Source organism: Setaria viridis, chromosome 9 (genome assembly GCF_005286985.2).
Source record: "Setaria viridis chromosome 9, Setaria_viridis_v4.0, whole genome shotgun sequence".
In the NCBI taxonomy this organism is placed as follows: domain Eukaryota; kingdom Viridiplantae; phylum Streptophyta; class Magnoliopsida; order Poales; family Poaceae; genus Setaria; species Setaria viridis.
The window spans coordinates 47409952-47428560 of NC_048271.2; the positions used below are offsets into that span (position 1 = coordinate 47409952).

An 18609-nucleotide genomic window follows, 5' to 3' on the forward strand; every position below is an offset into this window, starting at 1 on the left:
GATGACTTGGCCTGTTTCTGCTCGTTTTCCTGGGTTGAGATTCAATGTATGTCAACTTAACAATCTCAGTTGCATCAAGAGATGAGATGTTTCTGATCGAAAATGCAAACAGCAAGTGGAAGCAGAGTAGCTACATTAGTCAGCTGCAACTACACAAATTTGCCACAGTAAAAAGAACCAAAGCTGCAAGACTCAGGCACATCGGATTGATGCCAGTAAAGACTTTGAACATCAACCGTTCAAAATACAAACATATGGATACCATGAAACAAAATTTCCAGGTTACATAATTTGATGAGGCCATGATAAGCATATACAACATCTGCTACAATTATTGAAGGCTACTAAGCCTTTGGAGCTGGTTTCACTAATCCTAACCCAGAACCACTCCCCAAATGCTTGAACTCCCTTGCCTCCAAGCGTTCATCGTGCGCAGCAAACCCAGTTCCTCCTTTCTCCAAAGTAACCAGATTCCTCTCCTTAAATGGTTTGTTGCACTCCAAGCAAACTTTATCCTTTAGTAGAAACTTGTCAGAGCACTTCTTGCAGAAGACATGGCCACAGGTGCTGATTGCCACCAGGGTCATGGTGTTTGTGAGGGTAGACATGCAACTAGGGCACATGTAGCTCTTTTCCACTGACTTCTTCCTCTTTTGGTCACCATTTTCCTCAGTGAACGAGATAGGGAATAGCGATTTCAACTTGAGCTTTTCCTGCCCCTCAGGGCAGATAGTGTCAGTGGAGGGGGCATCTACCTTGACCGTAGCTTCAGGAGTAGCTGAAGGGAGCCAAAATGCCTTCATGTTGCGGAGGGCTTCCTCTTCAAAGGAAGTAACCTTCACACTGTTTGCTCCATGAAACCCATTCTTGTCTTGGGAGCCACTGCGATCATGGTACTGGGGAACAGCTCCATGGTTTTGCTGATCAAAGGCGTCCAACTCCTTAGCCTTCTGCAGAATCAGCTTCTCCTCCTCCTCTTCCTTCTCTTGCTTTTTCTGGGCCTCATGAGCTGCTAGCTTGCTGGAAGAACAAGAGTAAACACTCAGTATTCAGTTCAGTAGCTCAATTACAAAGCAGATAGTTTAGGGGCAACTACAGCATTTTTGGCGTCCATCATGAACATCAACAGGAATTCTAGGTAAGGCAACTACAAGAAGGGAATTAATCTGACAGCCAGTGGTCGATGGACAGGCAACATGAACTTCAACAAACAAACATATATTTGCTGACAGAGTGAGAAATGGCAAGGGTCACAAGTATGGATGCTGAAACTATACTGCATGCATTGCATAGAAGAGCATGAATGAATAAATATACAGTACAGATCCAAGAAAGATAATTTATCCTAAGTACAGGCGTGAGCTTGCACAACCAAATCGAACTAAGGTGAGACGATGTTGGCCTAAAATTCATGGTTGACCTTAGCTTAATATCCTCACAAAAACTATCAGCCACCTGCGCCTTACGGCACTGACATACTAGCCTGACAATTCTTCCCGCAAATACGCTGCAATCTCCTCTCCACGCCACTATCGCCTACCCTCCTTCTCTAATCAACTACTCCACCTCAACTCCTTAAAGCAAGTAGGCAATCAACACCCATATAGAGAGGTAAAACCGTGCAGTGTCGCCACCTACCGCTTGATGTCCTTCTTCTGGGCGAGGAGGCACTCGAGGATGCACTCCTTGCAGAAGGCGTGGCCCTTGGGGCAGCAGTGCGGGTCGATGAGCGGCTTGAGGCAGAGGCAGCAGGCGTCGAAGGGCTTGATCGAGTCCTTCCCCAGGCGCTCCCGCTGCGTGCCGTACCCGAGCTTCCGCTTCTCCTCGTACGTGAAGAAGGCGAGGTCATTGTTGTTCTTCGAGTGCCGCTGCGGCATCTTCGCTCGTGCCTCGGCTCGGCTCCTACTCCGGGAGGGTTCGTGGGATCGGCCGGCGGAGGTAGGCTTCGCACGCTTGGAACCCTAGATTTGTTTGACGGGGACGAGGGCGATGGTGAAGACGGAGAGGAAGCGGTAGTGAGGTTTGGCTCCGTGTCTGGGTCAGGCTCGGTCGCTCGGAGGGCCCATGTATTTTGTGGGCCAAACACGCGGCCTTGTAAGCACACGGCCCAATGGCGTGTTTTCATGGGCCGAACACGATAGTTTAGCTTTGAGCCAGCCCGCTTTGGGAGCATGATGAACAAACCGAACTGTCCCGCTTCATACCCACAGTCCCACACTCTGATGTCTGATCCAACTAGCCAATTTTACTTGTGTATTGTGAAGTTCTGATCCCAACCGTACAGCACGGCTGTTACCATCATACTCCTACGTACAAGGTATTTACTCTTTTATTAAACTAGCAAAATATCCGTGTGTTGCTACGGTAAAAGATCAATTGTGTTTTTCAAACTAATGATATTTTTTTATTTTCATCACTAAATTTTTATTCCAGTTATTGGATGCCTACACATTTAATAGAAAATCAAAAGAATTTTGACTTCATTATTTCCTTCAACTCAAATACCCATTAAATTAAAATATTTTTTGAGGGTTAAATCAGCTTTTGATGGTCACCGATGTGGGGCTCTTTAGTCCCGGTGGGTAATATCAACCGGGACTAGTAGTCCCTGTTGTCCCTCAAGAATCTGGTGGGACATTTTGTCCCGATTGTAACTACCAATCGGGACTAAAGGGGACCTTTAATCCCGATTTGTGCCCCTCCACCCCACACACACATTGCACGCGCCCCACTTTCTCTCTCCCCTCTCCTTAATTCCAGCGCCCAGGCCTCCTTTCTTTAATTCCGATGCCCACAGGCCTCCTCTCCTCCTCCCTCCAGCCCCCACCTCCTCTCCTCCCTCCCCCCCGCTCTCTCTCTCTCTGCCAGATTCGGCCGACCCTCACTCCCTCTCCCCCAACCGAGGTGGGCGGCGGGCGCAGGCCGAACGGCGCGGGCGGCCAGGGCCGGACAGGCAACTCTGGCGTGGCCGAAGCGGCTCGAGCGCGGCCAGGCGGGGCGGCCGTGGCGGGCGGACGGGCGGTACAAGCGGCCGGGGCACTTGGCAACTAAAGCCCTCTGACAAGTAAGACCACGAAAAAAGAGGCAGAAGCCTTGCTTTTAGGTAGAGATATAAATATTCCAATTTGTTGTTTTCTTCCTTCGTTGCTTTGCTAAATAAATGGTGTCATTCCCATGAATAAACGAACGCCTCTTTCCAATGTAGCAAAAATAAAGGCTAACATAGTAATTTGATCCGCTTTTAATCTCTATGCACAACTCTAAAATAAATGTTTGAAGTGGAGAGAATATTCTGTTGTCATTTAATTTGAAAATTGCTTGAGAACCCGAGACGTGTAATTTTCAAGCAATTTTCAAATTAAAAGGTGCAAGGTTTGACCTGATTTCGTTTAAACGACAATAGCCAAAAGAAACTAGGCGCCATTCAAATCCAAGTCGAAGAGAACTCAAAAAAACCCAACAGTGGAGGCACGCACCCACACCGACAAACTGCGAAGAGGTTCTGCCGCGCTAGTACCAACAGGCAACAGTCCAACATCCTCCAGAACAGACTTGATCCCGTGAGCACCCAACAGAACACGACCTAGAAACTAGGGAGCATGGCCATGGCCTGCCGTCCCACGAATCACAGCAGCCTGAGCCGATTTACCTTTCCACTGCAAGGGCCTCTGCATCTGCTCGGCTACCTGACCATACTCGCCGGAACTCTGACCCTGGCTGGAGCCTGTAGCGTCCAGAACGACATCTTGCGGCGATTCTGCGATGTCCACCAGGAACATGTCAGGATCAAAGTGATCCTGGCTCGAGGAAGCGAAGCCATGGAGAGACGGCTGGACGGTGTACGCGTCCAGTGACGAGGAGAGGTTCACGTGGCCGAAGCCGCTAGACGATGCAACGCCCCAGCCAGTTCCGGTCCGGGCATGTTGCCCCAGCATCGCCGTGTTACCGAGAGGCCTGAACGCGGCGGCGGGAGCAAGGACCTGGCTGCGGCCGGCGGCGGCGAACGCATCAGGCCGTGCGACTCTGGAGCATGATGCCCCAGGAAGCATCGTCATCTGGGCGTTTCTTGCCTGCAAGTCGGCGAGCAGCATCCTCGCCTGGTTCCTCGCCTCGTCCCTTTCTTGCATCGTTCTCCTTGCTAGTGCGCCCAGATTCCAGATGGCTTCATCAGCCTCTGCGGACAAGGCGAGGACCTTCTGCCTCTCCAATCTGGCCCAGCCGAGCTCTTCCTCCAAAAGTCGACACTCCTGCAACACAGGACGGGCAAGGGAAAAGCTGTTTAATCTACTACGGAAATCGCGCAAGAAATACTAAATCTATTGGGAATTTCACAAACAGTTTGCAGTTTGCCTAAATAAATCCTTTGATCTTGCTGTGTAAGTTGTACCACAAGATTTTATCTCAATGCATCGAGGCAAACAGGGCAATTTCTCTCATCTCAAGAGGAAAAAGGAAGAAGAAATGATGGAGCGAGTAAAGAGAGGAACGAACCTCTGTATCGCTGGTCGACGAAACATGGTCCACGAGACTCTGCTCCTCTCTGCTGTTCTGCATCTTATTCTTTCCCTCTCCTCTCTTTCTTCAGCTGATCTATGAACAGGTCTCCATATCATCCTCTTATCTACGCCAGTTTCCTCATATGAGATTCCGCCACAGAAACTGACACAAGGGACATGGAGTACTGCAATATCTCGCGTTAAAAGAATGGAAAGCACGTTACAAATAAGGAATATGTGGATCCTCAAGATACATACCATGCTAGCAAACCTCTTAATGCTTATGGTTTTTGACTTGCCATGTATATGTGTCAGGAATGGGAAACAAATTGAACATCGCATGCAGCTTTCCTTGGACACGAAGCCCTCACAGCATTGATCAGTTTTTGTTAATGAGGATTGATCAGAAATCTTGGAAAGGATAAAAGATGTGACTAAGGAGATCACGCTGACAATACTCCACATACAGAAAACAAATCGTTTTGGCCTTATGATCTAATGCTAATCAGAATCTTTGCATGTAGCATACAGAAGCTGTGGCATGATAAATATGGTGGTGGCAAATCGGCAAGATATCTTGCCATCTTTACAACATTTGAGCATCATACAATTTGCTAGGTTCTTCACTCAACGTAATGATTGACAGGCATCAGAGGACTTCTTGGAGTGCGTGTCCTTTGATCTGATAATTGTTTCCCCTTGCCAACTTCATCCAGCTTGTTCTCCAACCTGAACTTTGCCACGAGATCTGGAACAGAAACCCTTAGTTCTTCAATTGATTCCAAACTGTTTGCATCGGTCAGTAGCTCCCGTGGACAGTGCCGAATCGGACTATTAGCCTGATGGGTGAACAATAGTTAAGTCAATGGATATTATAGATGATCAAGCAATAGTGATATATAGAAGGTGGTTTGCATTGAGCAATATTCAATTCATCACTTGAAAATTTGAACATGCTCGTAAGGAGATCTGGTTCTGTTGCAATGAGGAATTTGCCACTTTTCAGCCAGACAACATTAGGTCCTGTTTGGTTCCTTTAGTCCATGGACTAAAGTGGCTGTTTGGTTCCTTGGACTAAAGTGGATTAAAGCACTTAATTGCTGTTGAACAAAGACTTCCTAACCTCCTTTAGTCCACTTTAGTCCAGTTTTGTGAATTAGAGGACTAAAGACTTTAGTCCAACTTTTAGTCCACCTGTTTGGGTGTTTAGGGACTAAAAAGTGCAAATTTTAGTCCATCATGGGAACCAAACACCCCCTTGGTACAGTTTCGATGGGCCAAGATTCATCAACAGATACTTGTTGTACTAACCTCCATTTCTAAATACTTGGCAACTTTGACCAACACACGATTACCAAGGTGATCCACTTTTTATGTAAGAAATGACCAAAATACCCTTATAAAGTTATCTCCCAATGTTTCTGGAACATTCTTATAGCATTGAATGAGGGGCAAAATAGGAAACTATGTTTTGGGAAATGTGAAGTGCCAAGTATTTGGAAACAAATAAACTGGTCAAAATTGTCAAGTATTTGGAAACGGAGGTTGGTATTATCTTATATACCCTTATTACGACTTTCTTTTTCACTTCACTAAACAAATGTGCAAAGCTTACCATGTAATCCTTCTCAAGACAGTTACTCGCATTGTTTCTTATATACTCTGTGCGTTCACTGTGTTTTTCATTCAACAATTCCAGATGATCTGAGTAAGTGGTGGAGACACTTTCCATCATCTTTCTAGTTTCATGATCCAGTAAGAGGGAATCTGGAAATGAGCATGGAAAACATAAGGAAAATGGCATCTTTCGGGAAACAAATTTATTATAAAGTTAGATGTGTACTCTTTGAATTAGTCAACACATCAGATGTAATGGCATGAAACTCTGCATCATTCTGTGAAGAAAACATCAGCTTTTCGTGGAAGATATTTTCATTCTTCTTTCCCCATTCTCTGCACACCAGAAACGAGTATAAGTTCTGGAAAAGCCTAAACACTCAGAATATCAACAAATGATAATTTTTACTAAACATCATTACAACTTACTTGATAAAATCATCAGCCTCCATGATTGAGCTCTTACAAAGATCATGCATAGATGATTGTGTTTGTGACCAGTAAGATACAGACTGTCCACCTTTCTTCAAGCTGCAATGGACAGTGCCTCTTCAGCATAAACAAATAATGGAAATAGAAGCTCTTCAAGAGTGAATAACTGATTCAAATTGCACTATGTTTGAGGTCGGCAGGTGAGATGGGTACCATTGCTGCAAGATGCCTTCCATTTGATCATTTAATTTAGCATGCGATGACATGTCCTCCTGGAACTGGTTCTCTACCACTCTAACATAAGCCGCAGTCTCATTTTTGCCATTATCTGAAACCTGCTGTAGGTTGGACATCTCCAAATTTAGGTGTTTCTGCTCTTCATTGTATCTGTCATTCAGCTGTCCCGCATATGCTGAAACCTGCTAACAGATACATCAGTTAAAGTGGAAGTCATACTAAGGCCACTTTATTTGCTCGTGCACAGTAAACTATCTAACCATTGCAGTTTTCTTGGCAGTCAACCCTGATAAAATCGTAGCAATCTTGTTCAGAGCAGCTTGCTCGTCTTTAACACAAATTTCCTGTCAAAAGGAAGTGCATCCTCAGAGAATATGCTCATAAATGAAATATAGCACCACATATACCAAAATTAACTACCTTAAATTCATTCTCAAATTCGAGAAGCTTTGTGGACCTTTCTATTTTGTTCTGTTCCATAAGTTTGATGAGCCGAGACACATGTATCCTGATGTCTTTAAAGAAATCAATTGATGTCTTTGACATGGCTTGTGCAGAAGTAAGACTCCTTTTCAATCCCTGAAAATAAAAATCATTTCAATGCGTTGCTGCATCTAGCTAAATATGTTCCATACTGGCACAAGACCAACAAGATCAAGGAGACATACAGCACGTTGTAGTTCTGCAAAAAGGGCTATTAGTTCCTTGAGCTCTGAAGTAGATTTCAGAACATCGTCCAGAACTTGTTCAGCTTCCGAAACCATCATTGCTAGAAACTGTTTGTGTTCATATACAGATAATAATTAGATTGCATTAAGCATTTATTTTTTGCATTAGATACTCATATGAAAGCTTATGTCATTTCATACATTTTCAACAGCTATTGCATGAGTAGATATGTTCAGCCTCATCTGCTCAGAGTCTATGATAGATCGCTGTCTCAGGGTATCAGCAAGCTCCTTCATACATTGGATCCCAGAGACATACATATCTTTGGCTTTTGCAGTTCTTCTCTCCAAGTGGTTTGCTGACTGTGAGCAATTGTATGTTGCAGATACTTTAGTGTACTAGGAGAGGGGCAGTGATCATTCAAAAGGATAGCATTTTAAGAGTGTCACCTCAGTTTTAGCTGAAAAGTATGACTTCATCTGCTCATTCATAGACTCCAAAATTTTACGCTGTTCACATACTGATCCAACTACTGTTTTATGCAGAACTCCAAGACTGTGATCCAATTCAGCCCGGAAGCTAGATAGCAAGCCTTCATTTTTAGCTTCAGTTTTCGATTGCCTTTCTATAAATGATTGTGAAAGACAAGAACAGTCAGTAAAATGAAACAGCAAACTGGACTGAATTAAGTTACAGTAGATGTTTACCTAGTTTATTCAGAAGTACAGTAATATCTTCAGATGCATTTTCCAGATTGTTGCGCATATCCTTTGCATGTTCCAGAATTAGGTTTTCTATACAATATAATAGAAAACACAAAAAAGAAATGACCATTTGTTCAAGAGTATTACATAAATGACACTCTTCGAGTTAACAAAAGTTACCAGAACAAAGTAAATTTGAGATTATGAAGTCCTTCTCCCTTAGCGACATGTTAGCTCGACAATGAGCTTCTTGAAGATCATGAAACTTTCCCTTCCAGCTTTCAAGATTTACCTAAGTAAGGATATGTGCAAAATGTGAGTACCCTAAGAAATTTAAACAAATGAATTGTATTTGTTATTTGGTAAAGATGAAAAGAAAGTTCTCCAAAGAGCTTCTACCTTCAAATCTTTGTTCTGACTTTCAAAATCCAAGCGGCATTCCTGCTCTGCTAGGTATAAGCTTTTGAATTTTTCTATTTCCTACCAGATCACCGGAAGTATATGAGTCAGTTCAACCTTGAATTAATGAAACAAAATAAAATAAATCAGAATTGTGGATAGATATACTTTTTTCTGCTTGTGAAGATTGAGCTCCAAATGTTCCATTTTTTCCCTCATGGACTGCAATAAATAGTCAAGAGTCAAGGCAACTAGGAATATTAAAAAGTCAGTACACAGGAGTCCCATAAGAACTATATTTAATGAAAATCTGAAGGATTTGGTGGAGATGTTGTGCCCTTGTACTTATACCTTTTTTTCTGCCTCATCTAGGACGAATCTTTCATGGGGGATATAGATTCCATTCTTTTCCCTCGCAGCTTTGACATCTGACAAGTGACAATATACTTGTGAGATACTGAGATCCTATGATAATGTGAGGTACGCAGGAAAATCTAGAGGAAAAGGGAGAACCTTGTTTCATTCTTTCCATTTCTTGGTAGAGGTCCTTGAGCATAATATTACATGTTGTTTTATTTGCCTGCAATAGTTGTTAAGTTTGTAACAAGGGTATCGAGTAAATTTAAGGTTTAAAACCACATGAATGAATAGAAGTTACACCTCAGGCCTATTTCTTATGCTTTTAGCACGAGAAGCATAATCAAGTGTAACCAGTGTTTCTTCCTGGGAATGGACAGATGGAGACACCGTAGCTATGATGCATGCTTTGGCTTTTCCTCCTAATGATTCTCTTAGCAGTCTGGTGAGCTTACTATCCCTGATAAAAGTATAAATATGCATTACTGACATGCACAATAAGTAAACAACCAATGAGCTCATGTATCAAAACTAAGCACAGCTGTATAACCTGTATGGCACATGAACAGAATGCTCCACAAGCGCGGTGATGACACGCCCCAGAGTTAATAAGCTCCTATTCATCTCTCCAGCTTCTCTTGCTCTACCCTATTAGCATGGTTGAAATCATGACTTCAAACAGGACTGGCATGCTAAAAGCACATAACATTGGGATGCTAAGGTAGAGTCACAGTAAGATTGTATGTGCAAATAAGTTTATTCAGCATATTGTAATGACTCTCTTGGTAACAACAAAAAAAGGGAAACACTCCATTTTACTGGCCACGTAAGGTTCCAAATACAGATGGCTACTCCTGGAATATGCAATATTACTTAACTGAATTGATTCCTTTAGTGTCCATGCAACCCTATAACCCCTGGGCATCGCAAAGACCATTGAGTTGGAAAATATCAGCCGATGTGTTGATGCCAGTCTGTGATGGTACCAAATTAATTTTTCATTGTTTGGCCCACCTATTTATATTTATATAATGATGACACACAAAGATATAATTCAATCATGCTCTAGCACATACCGTACCATGACCAAGTGATTCAATAAAAGAAGATAGACAAGACGGATACATCGATTTAACCAAATTACCGAACTGGGAAGATATGGAGAACAAGCTAACAGGTAATGTAATCGCTAATGGGTGGCAAATGGCAATAGAAAAGAAGTACCTCTCTTACACCTGATCGAGCTATATTCTCAGATCCTGCCAAGTCTACAAGATTCAATCTCCCACACTTCATGAGTTCATCATTCCCTACTGTTGTTTCTTTGACATGGATGTTTATAGAAAAAACAGCATGTGATCGGCTGAAAGAACAGAACGCAGAGAGCTTAGCCCCAGCAGACAACAACCTCTGTAGCAAAAGGTGGAGACAGAGTGGTAATATTCAAGAACCTGCTTTGCTTATTTAGTGCAGTGTCAGCAGTGCGTCTCCTAGCTGATCCACGTTCTAAATGGTTATATATGTCGCTAGGACTGTAGACTACAATCTCTTCAAGCCCTCTTATAACTGCCCCACCTTTGCCATCTTCCATAAGAGTTATAGGCCTCTTCTGTTTATCTTCAGGAAATCTGCTTTGGTCCTCTGTAGCCAATAGATCTGTTATATCTTCATTATAGAGCTCTAAGAAGGTTACCTTCATGCTATAATCAGCCTTCCGTTCTTCAAGCATACGAAAGATATGGTGCACAGCTCTAGGGATGATTCCAGCAGTATCCGGTGGTTCACTGACCTAACATATTAGATAAAGACAATTATTCAGCAGTTACAACTTCATGTCGTCAGAGATGATGTCCAAATATTCTGGGTACCTTCTGTCTCATCTCCCCTTCCATGGTATATGTTTTTCCAGATCCTGTCTGACCAAAGGCGAAGACAGTGCAGCTGTAGCCTTCAAGGACATCATTCACTATTGGTGCAACAGCATGATCATATATAGACCTTTGCTGAGATTTCGGTCCAAAGACCTAGGACAAAACAACATCCACATATCCAAGAATGTTGATGGTAAGCAACATCAATCATAATACATCATTTCTGTTTAGACCTTGCCATGTCTAAGAATTTTTATCTTTTAGAACCAGTAATTGAACCAAACCGTAGTAGAACGGTTCACCTCTACAGCCATACCAGAAAAAGATGTATAATAAAAACAGCGCGCACATAGGTCCATAAAGGCCTTACCTTGTCAAAGGTAAACGTCTTGTCTGCTTGCTTGAAGAGGCGAACTGTGACCTCCCTCTTCGATTCGTTACAAGAAATGGCACTCTTCACATTCGATCTCTGCTCCTCCTCGCTTAGCGGTCTTCAAGTCGGACGAACGCATCAGAAACGGTAGCTATTGTCAAGCGCGGTTAGGCAAATCATCTGTAGCAAGCATCCGTCCTATGTATTCTCGAGCAACTCACCTGCACCGGAGCACGACCTGGACGTTCACTTCGCGATCCCTCTCGCCTCCACCGTTGCCGGCAACTGCGCCCACGCCGCTGCGGCGCACGGCGCTTTGGGATCCCGCGTCCGCCCACCTCATCTCGAGGTGCCGCCGCTGCCGCTCCGGGCGCGGCGTGAGGAAGGGCATCGGCGCCGGGCCGACCCACGACCTCCTGCTGGGGTTCGGCGTCTGCGCCATGCCGCCGGCGACACTCGCGACGCTCCGATCCGAGGCGTGGTTCGATGGAATCGCGAGGATTTGGGCCTGATTTCGCCTGGCGATTTGGAAGGGAATGTGGGGTGGGGTGGGGAGAAGCGAGGGGGGAGGCCGCGTTGTTTCCGTTGCCGAGAAATTTGAATTCGGAAGTGGGGAGTGTACAGTAGACACCGGCTGGGAGACTGCAGCCTGGGCCCTGGGGCCAAGGGTGTCTCCTTCTGGGGACTGGGAGTGACCGCGTTTGGACACGTGGCTTCGTGAGAGTGGGGGGCGCGTGCGTCTCCCCTGACGATGGGCCTGGAGCCCTGGACCGTGTATGTGCTGGTCCTTATCACGGGCCTACCCCCGAGTTAAGTTTCGGCCCAATTATGAAGGTTGTTTCGCTGTAGCCCATGACGAAAGTCAGGTCAGTGTGAGTCAGAAGTCTGAACTCCAAAGTCAGACTAGGATCGTTCAGTTGACTTTGATCGTTCCTCTCTCATAAAAAAGTTGAACTTGGACATGATTTCAGAAGAAACAATCAGACCACCATCTCGGACTTTATCGGAGGCAACCATTCTCCACAAAAATAAATAATCGACGAATAGAAATGCAATTGGTAATAACCAAATATAGGAATAGTTAGTTGCAAGAAATTTTATTCCGAATTATGCAGAAGTCAACGACAGAGCATGGTTTCATCACCTATCATTCTTGCGAGAGACGTCACTTCGAGCACGCGTTTCTACACGGCTTCTACTACTTCAGTCTCTGTCGACGAACCAGACAACTCTATGATATCTGCTGCTTGCAGTTTGAACTCGCACAAAACTAGCATTGTTGAGTTTGCACAGCACGTTGGTTCTGAATAATGTCGCTTATTAGATTAGCTAGCTTGATGCTGGATTGCAGTGCTAGCAGCTAGGTCCAACCAAATGAGGGTTAGCTACACCTGGAGCAGTTGATGTCAGTTGCATTTCTTTTTTTTTTTCTGGACCAATTATATGCCCTTTCTACTTCTAGGGAAGGCAACATGTTTGACTTGGGAAGCAGCAGTTGTTACACGGCTGGATGAGAGTTGACTTCACTGCAAACTTGGTCCCGGAACCGTGTTCTAGAAGGTCAACAGGAATAATGTGTCGTGTGTTCCTCAAGGCTAGCAAGCTAACCGACTGAGCGGAAATAATGGACTAACATAAAATTATTCTGTCGCACATGCGTCATGAAAAATGCTGCCCCGACCCAAAAAAGTCAAAGGCCAAGAATATTCTGAGAATCGAGTGAGATTGTAGAGCAACTCCAAGATGCTGCTAATCTTACCCCCAATACCTTTTTAAGGAAAAAAGAGAAAAAAAATGAACTCCAACAATCCACCTAAACCTTCCTCAATTTTTTAGCAACGCTAAAAAACAGCCTGCCACCACGTATATTTTAGTGTTGGCGTTCCTCCCCCAATCCTAATTCCCGCACGCCCGCGCGTCCCTTCCGATAGGTCCAATACGATGACGTGGCCTGTGTTTGAAATATTGGGGACTATTTATTAGCAATCTGCTGTGGACTGATATGTTTTTGGGGGAAATTTTTTTGGAAGAACCTCAATACATAGTTTTGGGGAAGAATTTTTTAGGATACTCTTGGAGTTGCTAGCTTCAGATTGGGCGCAGCAGTTAGCAAGGTGACCTGACATGGAAAAAAGAAAAAGAGTAGGGTGCAATTCGAGCGCTGGTCAACTCTCCCCTGGACTTTTCCCTGGATACTGCGAATACATGTGGAGGATTTGACACCTGAAACTGAAACAGAAATATACTAGTGTTTCGTTCGATTCTGACTAGGCCTGAATGATGGAGCTAGGATGATGATTGGGAATGGGAGCTAGCTAGATCGCCCGGCGGACACGTCGATCATGGCGCGAATAGTCAACGGGATAGCCAGGGATCTTTCCGTGTTCAGGAACGGCCAGCCAGATGGCTGTTTGCACTCTGCAGCCACAGTAGCCCATAGAGACTCTCCTCTTCTTCATCAATCATCAGTCATCAGCATCTTTCACTTTCAGGCAGCTGCAGTAACTTACAATCTTTTACAGTTCACCTCTGCAGCTCTGCTAAAAAGGTTCAACTAGAAAATCCCTTGAGAGGGAGCACACACATCTAAGAGCAAAGAGAAAAGAACATGTATTTGTCGTTCAAGAAAGCCTTTTCAAATCGTTTGAACGCAACTATTCCACATTTTTTGCCATAACATGGGGAGGCTGCTTCTGCTTCAATTCGCAGCCCGAGCCCACCGACCATTGGCGAAAAACTGAAGCTACCCTATGCGCAGCCGCATCGTAAGCTGTACGTCCGGCTGCTACGATACGATCGCGGCCGCATCATCGTAAGCACCGCCGTGCAGGGAGATGGCGAAGTGATTCAGTCGTCAAACCGTCGTCGTCGTGGCCACGCAGAATCCGCCATTTTAGCAGCCTCCTGTTCCATTCCATATGTGCGGCCGCGGAAGCATACGGATTTACGGAGCTTATCATATTAAACCCCTCTGAAAGCCGCATAGATCCTGTGGCCTTCCAGTCCAGCTGATGAAACCACCGACGCGACGCGACAATACAAGTACGACGCGGATAGCCCAGAAATTAATGGATCTTCCGTGACGGTAGGTGACTGTCCAATAATCCAATCATCAGAGCGAGATCCGATCCCTTGGTCCAAGCAAGCTAGTACCGTCGGATCGGGTGTCTGTGACTGCAGCATGACAAAGCTCGATTATTAAGGGCTTCAGCCGTTGCGCCGAGTTCAGAGCTTATAGCTGACGCAGCAACGGATTGAATTGGTCCAAGCAGGGACGGAATCTAATTAATACAGCTGACGCGCAGCAACTGATCATGTAGTTACATACATGTCCATCAATCTATCATCACTAGCAGGAAAGAAAAATTTGGTTTGCGTGTTATCATGCATTATCCTTCACAGACATCTTTCATGTCCATTTATAGTCGATACATCGAGCACTGCACTAGCCAGAAAGCATCAAAGTAAAACCAATCATGTACATGAGGGTTTATTTTGGAAATGCACAAACTGTCATTTTTTTCTGGAAAATAAAACAGTCAAACACTACGGCCATTTTTGGGAGATAATCTTCCTCTATTATTCCCAACTGCCTTGAGCAACTTGGCCTTAGCATACAGAGAATTATCTGTTAGAAACGCGTCATGGCGTGCGTACTCAGACTCTCTCCATCCATCCCTCTCTGCTACGACTGCTGTTGCCGCTGTCCACACGCCATGTATATTCTAGTACTGAGATCCCTTGCGGCGCTCTCAGGGTCGGCTCGGGCAGCAAACCCGATCCATTGCCGCCGCTGCCCTAACCTCCAATCCTCCGCCTCGCCGCCGCCTGAGCTCATTACCGAAAGCCCGTGGGAGGGTGGCGGCGGGGCTTCTTTGCCAGCTCGAGGTGTGATCCGGCTGGATCTAGGGCGCGGCATCAGTGAGAAAATGCCCGCGGGTGCAGGCGGCGGAGGTGGGAGGGGGTCCGCGTGTGGTGCGAAAGCGGCAGTGCGCGTCTTGGGTGGCTTGCGGCGGGCGCAGCATTCCGGCCCCCCGAGGGAGTTAGCCGGCGCGGGCGGCCTTTTGCGGCGGCGAGGGCAGGGGCCATGGATCCGGCGCTGTTTTGGCCAGATCCAGTGGTCGTGCGTGCACGGAAGTGGAGATGGCGGCGGTGCGGCGTGCTAGGAACGGCGGCGGTCCGGGGCTGTGAGGGCATCGGCCGGACCCTCGGGGGTGCGGTGCCCTGGGTGCGAGTCGGAGGCGAAACGTGATGGCTGCATGTGGCTAGGGGTGGTAATGGATCATGGCCGTCATGCCTCCTTCACAATCCAACTCAGCCCTATCTATTTTAGTTCAAAATCATATAAATTATGGCCCGGCCCTTATTGAGCCCGATCCTTAAATTTACTAGGCTAAATTAGAGGGCCCTCTACCACCCCTACATGTGGCTGGACAGCGGTTGCCGGCTAGATCTTGGCCGGTGCTTCATGGCGGTCAACGAGGCGCTTCTACACGGCAACTCCTGTGTCTTCAACGGCGGCGGCGTGGTGTCGCGGCCGGGGTGGCCTGTGCAAGGCGTGCCAGCGACGCCATGGAGGTGCGGTAGGGATGCATGGTGTAGGGGTGCTCTAGCGGCACCGAGGTGGTGTTGCGAGCGTCGTTGGGCCACCTCTCCTCGGCTGAGGAGTTGCGGAGGCGGTGATGGGAGAGGGAGGCTGCTGGGCGATGGTGGGGCTTGCGCGGCGTGAAAGAGGCTGCGCCTAGCGAGGCATGTGTGTAAGGTGGCGACGCCCCGAGGAGATACCCGACAATGCATGATGGTGAGGCGGTGCGGCGGTGGCCGCGTGCGAGGAGCGGAGGTCGAGTGGTGGCGTATCTATGTGGCGAGCGCAGTAGAGGAGGAGGTACGGCGTCGTGCTACGTGGAGGTGCGGCGGTGACGCGTCCCCAGATAGGCTACCATGACTTTGGTCTGGGAGTGCCGAGCCGTGAGCGTGCAACGAGGGGTTGGGATGCTCCGGGCGAAAGCCTTCATTGGCATTCTTGCTGGTGGAGATGACAGCGGCGCCCTAGGACGTCATTTTCTATATTGGGGGCATCATGTCTGAGCTACAACCCTGCTGCATGGGGTACTCTAGGTGAAAACATTGTTCGGATTCTGGACGAGCAATGACGACGCCATTGGCATTGTGCCCTCCTTGGAGGCGTCGTCTCTAGAGACTCATCTCGATTTGTGGCATTGCTGGTCCATTGATCATGGGCGGCCGCAGCTGGTGGCGGCAATTCTGCCACGTGGCAAGCTGGACGGGTGTTGCCGAGGCCATGTGGAGACGATCGCAGTTATGGTAGCGGCCAGGGGTTGTCGCATGGTTGTCGGTTTTGGCTGCTTGTATAGCAGACCACGGTGGTTGGCGTTGCTTGACAACGGTCAATACAGCGTGGGATTGTGTCGGAGGACGGCGCTTGCGGCAACGGCATCGTGGGACGACTAGGCTTGCAACGAACAGCGGCAAGTTGCTCAGCTTGGCTGGACTATCCGATGCGGTATATCATTGGAAGACGGCACATGCGACTTCTCTTCTCTGGCTTGCTGACACGGCGGCGGAGGCTATTTATGTGGTGAAGCAATGAGACGAAGTCGACCTGATCGATGGAGATCTTGTGAAGCGGGGCAACATTGCTCACCACTCTGACGACAATAAAAGAAATGGATCGGTGACGTGGAGTACTGCGGTGGGCGTGGCGAGGCCCCTACGCGCGGTGTTTCTTCAAGGCGATGAGAGCCAGGTGGAGTCCAAGGCGGATGCGGCGAGGCCCCACGCATTGTGTTATTGTGGTGGTGACTGCGAGGCAGCCTGCGAGAGGTCCGAATTCGGTGGCATCACTTTGTTAAGTGGAGTGTGGTGTTGCAACGGCACTACAACGGAGGGTCTCGCATGGCGGTGGCCTTCTCGGTGCGGTGCAGTCTGCTTCTATCGGTCCCGTGTCGATGCAGGGCCACGCTTGGAGGTTTCGGCAACTACATGAGCGTAAATGTTGGTGGGTGCCGCGAAAAGACTTCGGCTCTGCTGCCGTTGTTGGGGGAGTTAAATCCGCTTGAGATGTGTTGAGTTTAGCGCGTGTTGATATCCCAATCCAATCGACCGATATGTTGTTAAGTTGAGTTAAGTACGATGGCGTGGTGCGGTATGGGTTGATAACCCAATCCAACCTACCAGTGTTTGTATTGTTTATTCATTTGTTGTTTTCGTCTAGTTGGTTTCATTTTCTTTTTCTGAAAATACTGAGTCGTGGAAGTCGTCGGAATCTGCAAGCTCAATGGCTGTGCTCTGGATGCTGTTGCAGTCCAAGCACCGAATCTTTAGCCCTCAACTTTCTATCAACTCTTTTATTGCATCTCGTACAGAGTATACGCGTATACTATACGTGGTGTGAATAAGCACCGCGCAGTTGTGTATGGACATGGCAGGTGTTATGTATTAGTTGACCTCCGGTTTAGCTGTATAATATACTAGTATATTAATGTTCTTGCAAGCAATGTCAACGGGCTAGATATGTAATTAAGCACTCTCTTCTTAGCTTTATAAAAACTGAAATAATGGAGTGCGGGAAGTAGCTTATACTATATGCTATATCCTTTTCAGTTCTGACCATGTTGTTTCAGTAGGAAGCGAAGTCGGTGAAGGTTCTGCGTGGTTTTGTTAGGATTTTATTTTATCAGTTGTCCAATTATGCTGTCCAGGAATTCCACTCACTCCATCTGGTACACGCCTCGCCTATCATGATGCAAACCACGTCGTGGAAGAACTGTGTACCTGCTTGGCGGGGAGAAAATGGAGCAGGAAACTTCTGAACGCAAGCATATGCATGTGATGCTGTAGAAGTTTTCGAGAATGAATGAATGCTGTTGAGGCTGCAAATGGCCACTCGGCTAGGTGCCGGTGCTTCGCAATGCCGCTATCAGAGAGACTTCAGACCATCTCAACACCGAACGACTGAAGGCGTCTGATATAGATGCGTGGCCAAAATCAGATGCAGGTTGGGGATGGATGAGGAGATTTCCTTGTTAGTTTAGTTCTCATGACTCACAAAGTGCTGGGATGAAGCAAGCTATCTAGGGCGGCATAGCTGTTGCCTATCCCTACTCTCGATCGCAACAATGACAAGTGCATGACATGGACTTATGGAGCACGGTGAGGAACCGGCAAAGCTAACCCATCGCACCCAAAGCAAGCAGGTAGCGTCAGACTGATCCGATTATAGGAGGAGTTCAGAGTCCTCACTCTTCAGAGCTTCCAGAGTCCTGGCCGACCGGTTCGTCGGCAACTTGCAAAGGTTGCCAACGGCCAGTTAAACAAACGCTACTAGCTGTGGCTCAGCTGGAACTCGAGAGATCATGAAAACGACATCACATTCTAGCCGTAGACACACTGGTATGGTAACTAGGATCGAGTTACACTTCGCCACCGTGGAC

At 46.7% G+C, this 18609-nt stretch overlaps 3 protein-coding genes across 3 annotated transcripts; all 3 read right to left on the minus strand.

The window, feature by feature from the left end:
• Positions 1-206: 206 nt before the first annotated feature.
• LOC117839005 (E3 ubiquitin-protein ligase CSU1) lies at positions 207-2016 on the minus strand. The gene is made up of 2 exons (XM_034719228.2): positions 1639-2016; positions 207-1020 (listed from the first exon to the last, which is right to left on the minus strand). The coding sequence occupies exons 1-2, from the start codon at positions 1875-1877 to the stop codon at positions 345-347; spliced, it is 915 nt and encodes a 304-aa protein (XP_034575119.1). The 5' UTR covers positions 1878-2016; the 3' UTR covers positions 207-344.
• A 1355-nt stretch (positions 2017-3371) lies between these two features.
• LOC117840431 (uncharacterized) lies at positions 3372-4769 on the minus strand. Its single transcript, XM_034720938.2, has 2 exons — positions 4492-4769; positions 3372-4247 (listed from the first exon to the last, which is right to left on the minus strand). The coding sequence occupies exons 1-2, from the start codon at positions 4552-4554 to the stop codon at positions 3591-3593; spliced, it is 720 nt and encodes a 239-aa protein (XP_034576829.1). The 5' UTR covers positions 4555-4769; the 3' UTR covers positions 3372-3590.
• A 139-nt stretch (positions 4770-4908) lies between these two features.
• LOC117840430 (kinesin-like protein KIN-5B) lies at positions 4909-11740 on the minus strand. The gene is made up of 23 exons (XM_034720935.2): positions 11377-11740; positions 11153-11273; positions 10780-10935; positions 10363-10700; positions 10136-10274; positions 9462-9559; positions 9215-9371; positions 9068-9134; positions 8906-8982; positions 8723-8776; positions 8555-8635; positions 8336-8447; positions 8159-8245; positions 7901-8076; positions 7652-7813; positions 7451-7558; positions 7203-7361; positions 7043-7126; positions 6759-6964; positions 6543-6644; positions 6340-6449; positions 6112-6263; positions 4909-5335 (listed from the first exon to the last, which is right to left on the minus strand). The coding sequence occupies exons 1-23, from the start codon at positions 11595-11597 to the stop codon at positions 5120-5122; spliced, it is 3183 nt and encodes a 1060-aa protein (XP_034576826.1). The 5' UTR covers positions 11598-11740; the 3' UTR covers positions 4909-5119.
• Positions 11741-18609: the final 6869 nt, after the last annotated feature.

Excerpts from the sequence above, each read along its gene's own strand:
- LOC117840431 (XM_034720938.2), bottom strand. The coding sequence starts at position 4,554 with ATGCAGAACAGCAGAGAGGAGCAGAGTCTCGTGGACCATGTTTCGTCG. Across the intron at positions 4,248-4,491 it reads CGTCGACCAGCGATACAGAG|GAGTGTCGACTTTTGGAGGA; the intron begins GTTCGTTCCTCT and ends CCTGTGTTGCAG.
- LOC117840430 (XM_034720935.2), bottom strand. The coding sequence starts at position 11,597 with ATGGCGCAGACGCCGAACCCCAGCAGGAGGTCGTGGGTCGGCCCGGCG. Across the intron at positions 8,246-8,335 it reads CTCAAATTTACTTTGTTCTG|AAAACCTAATTCTGGAACAT; the intron begins GTAACTTTTGTT and ends TATATTGTATAG. Across the intron at positions 7,559-7,651 it reads ATGCAATAGCTGTTGAAAAT|TTTCTAGCAATGATGGTTTC; the intron begins GTATGAAATGAC and ends GAACACAAACAG.
- LOC117839005 (XM_034719228.2), bottom strand. The coding sequence starts at position 1,877 with ATGCCGCAGCGGCACTCGAAGAACAACAATGACCTCGCCTTCTTCACG. Across the intron at positions 1,021-1,638 it reads CAGAAGAAGGACATCAAGCG|CAAGCTAGCAGCTCATGAGG; the intron begins GTAGGTGGCGAC and ends TTGTTCTTCCAG.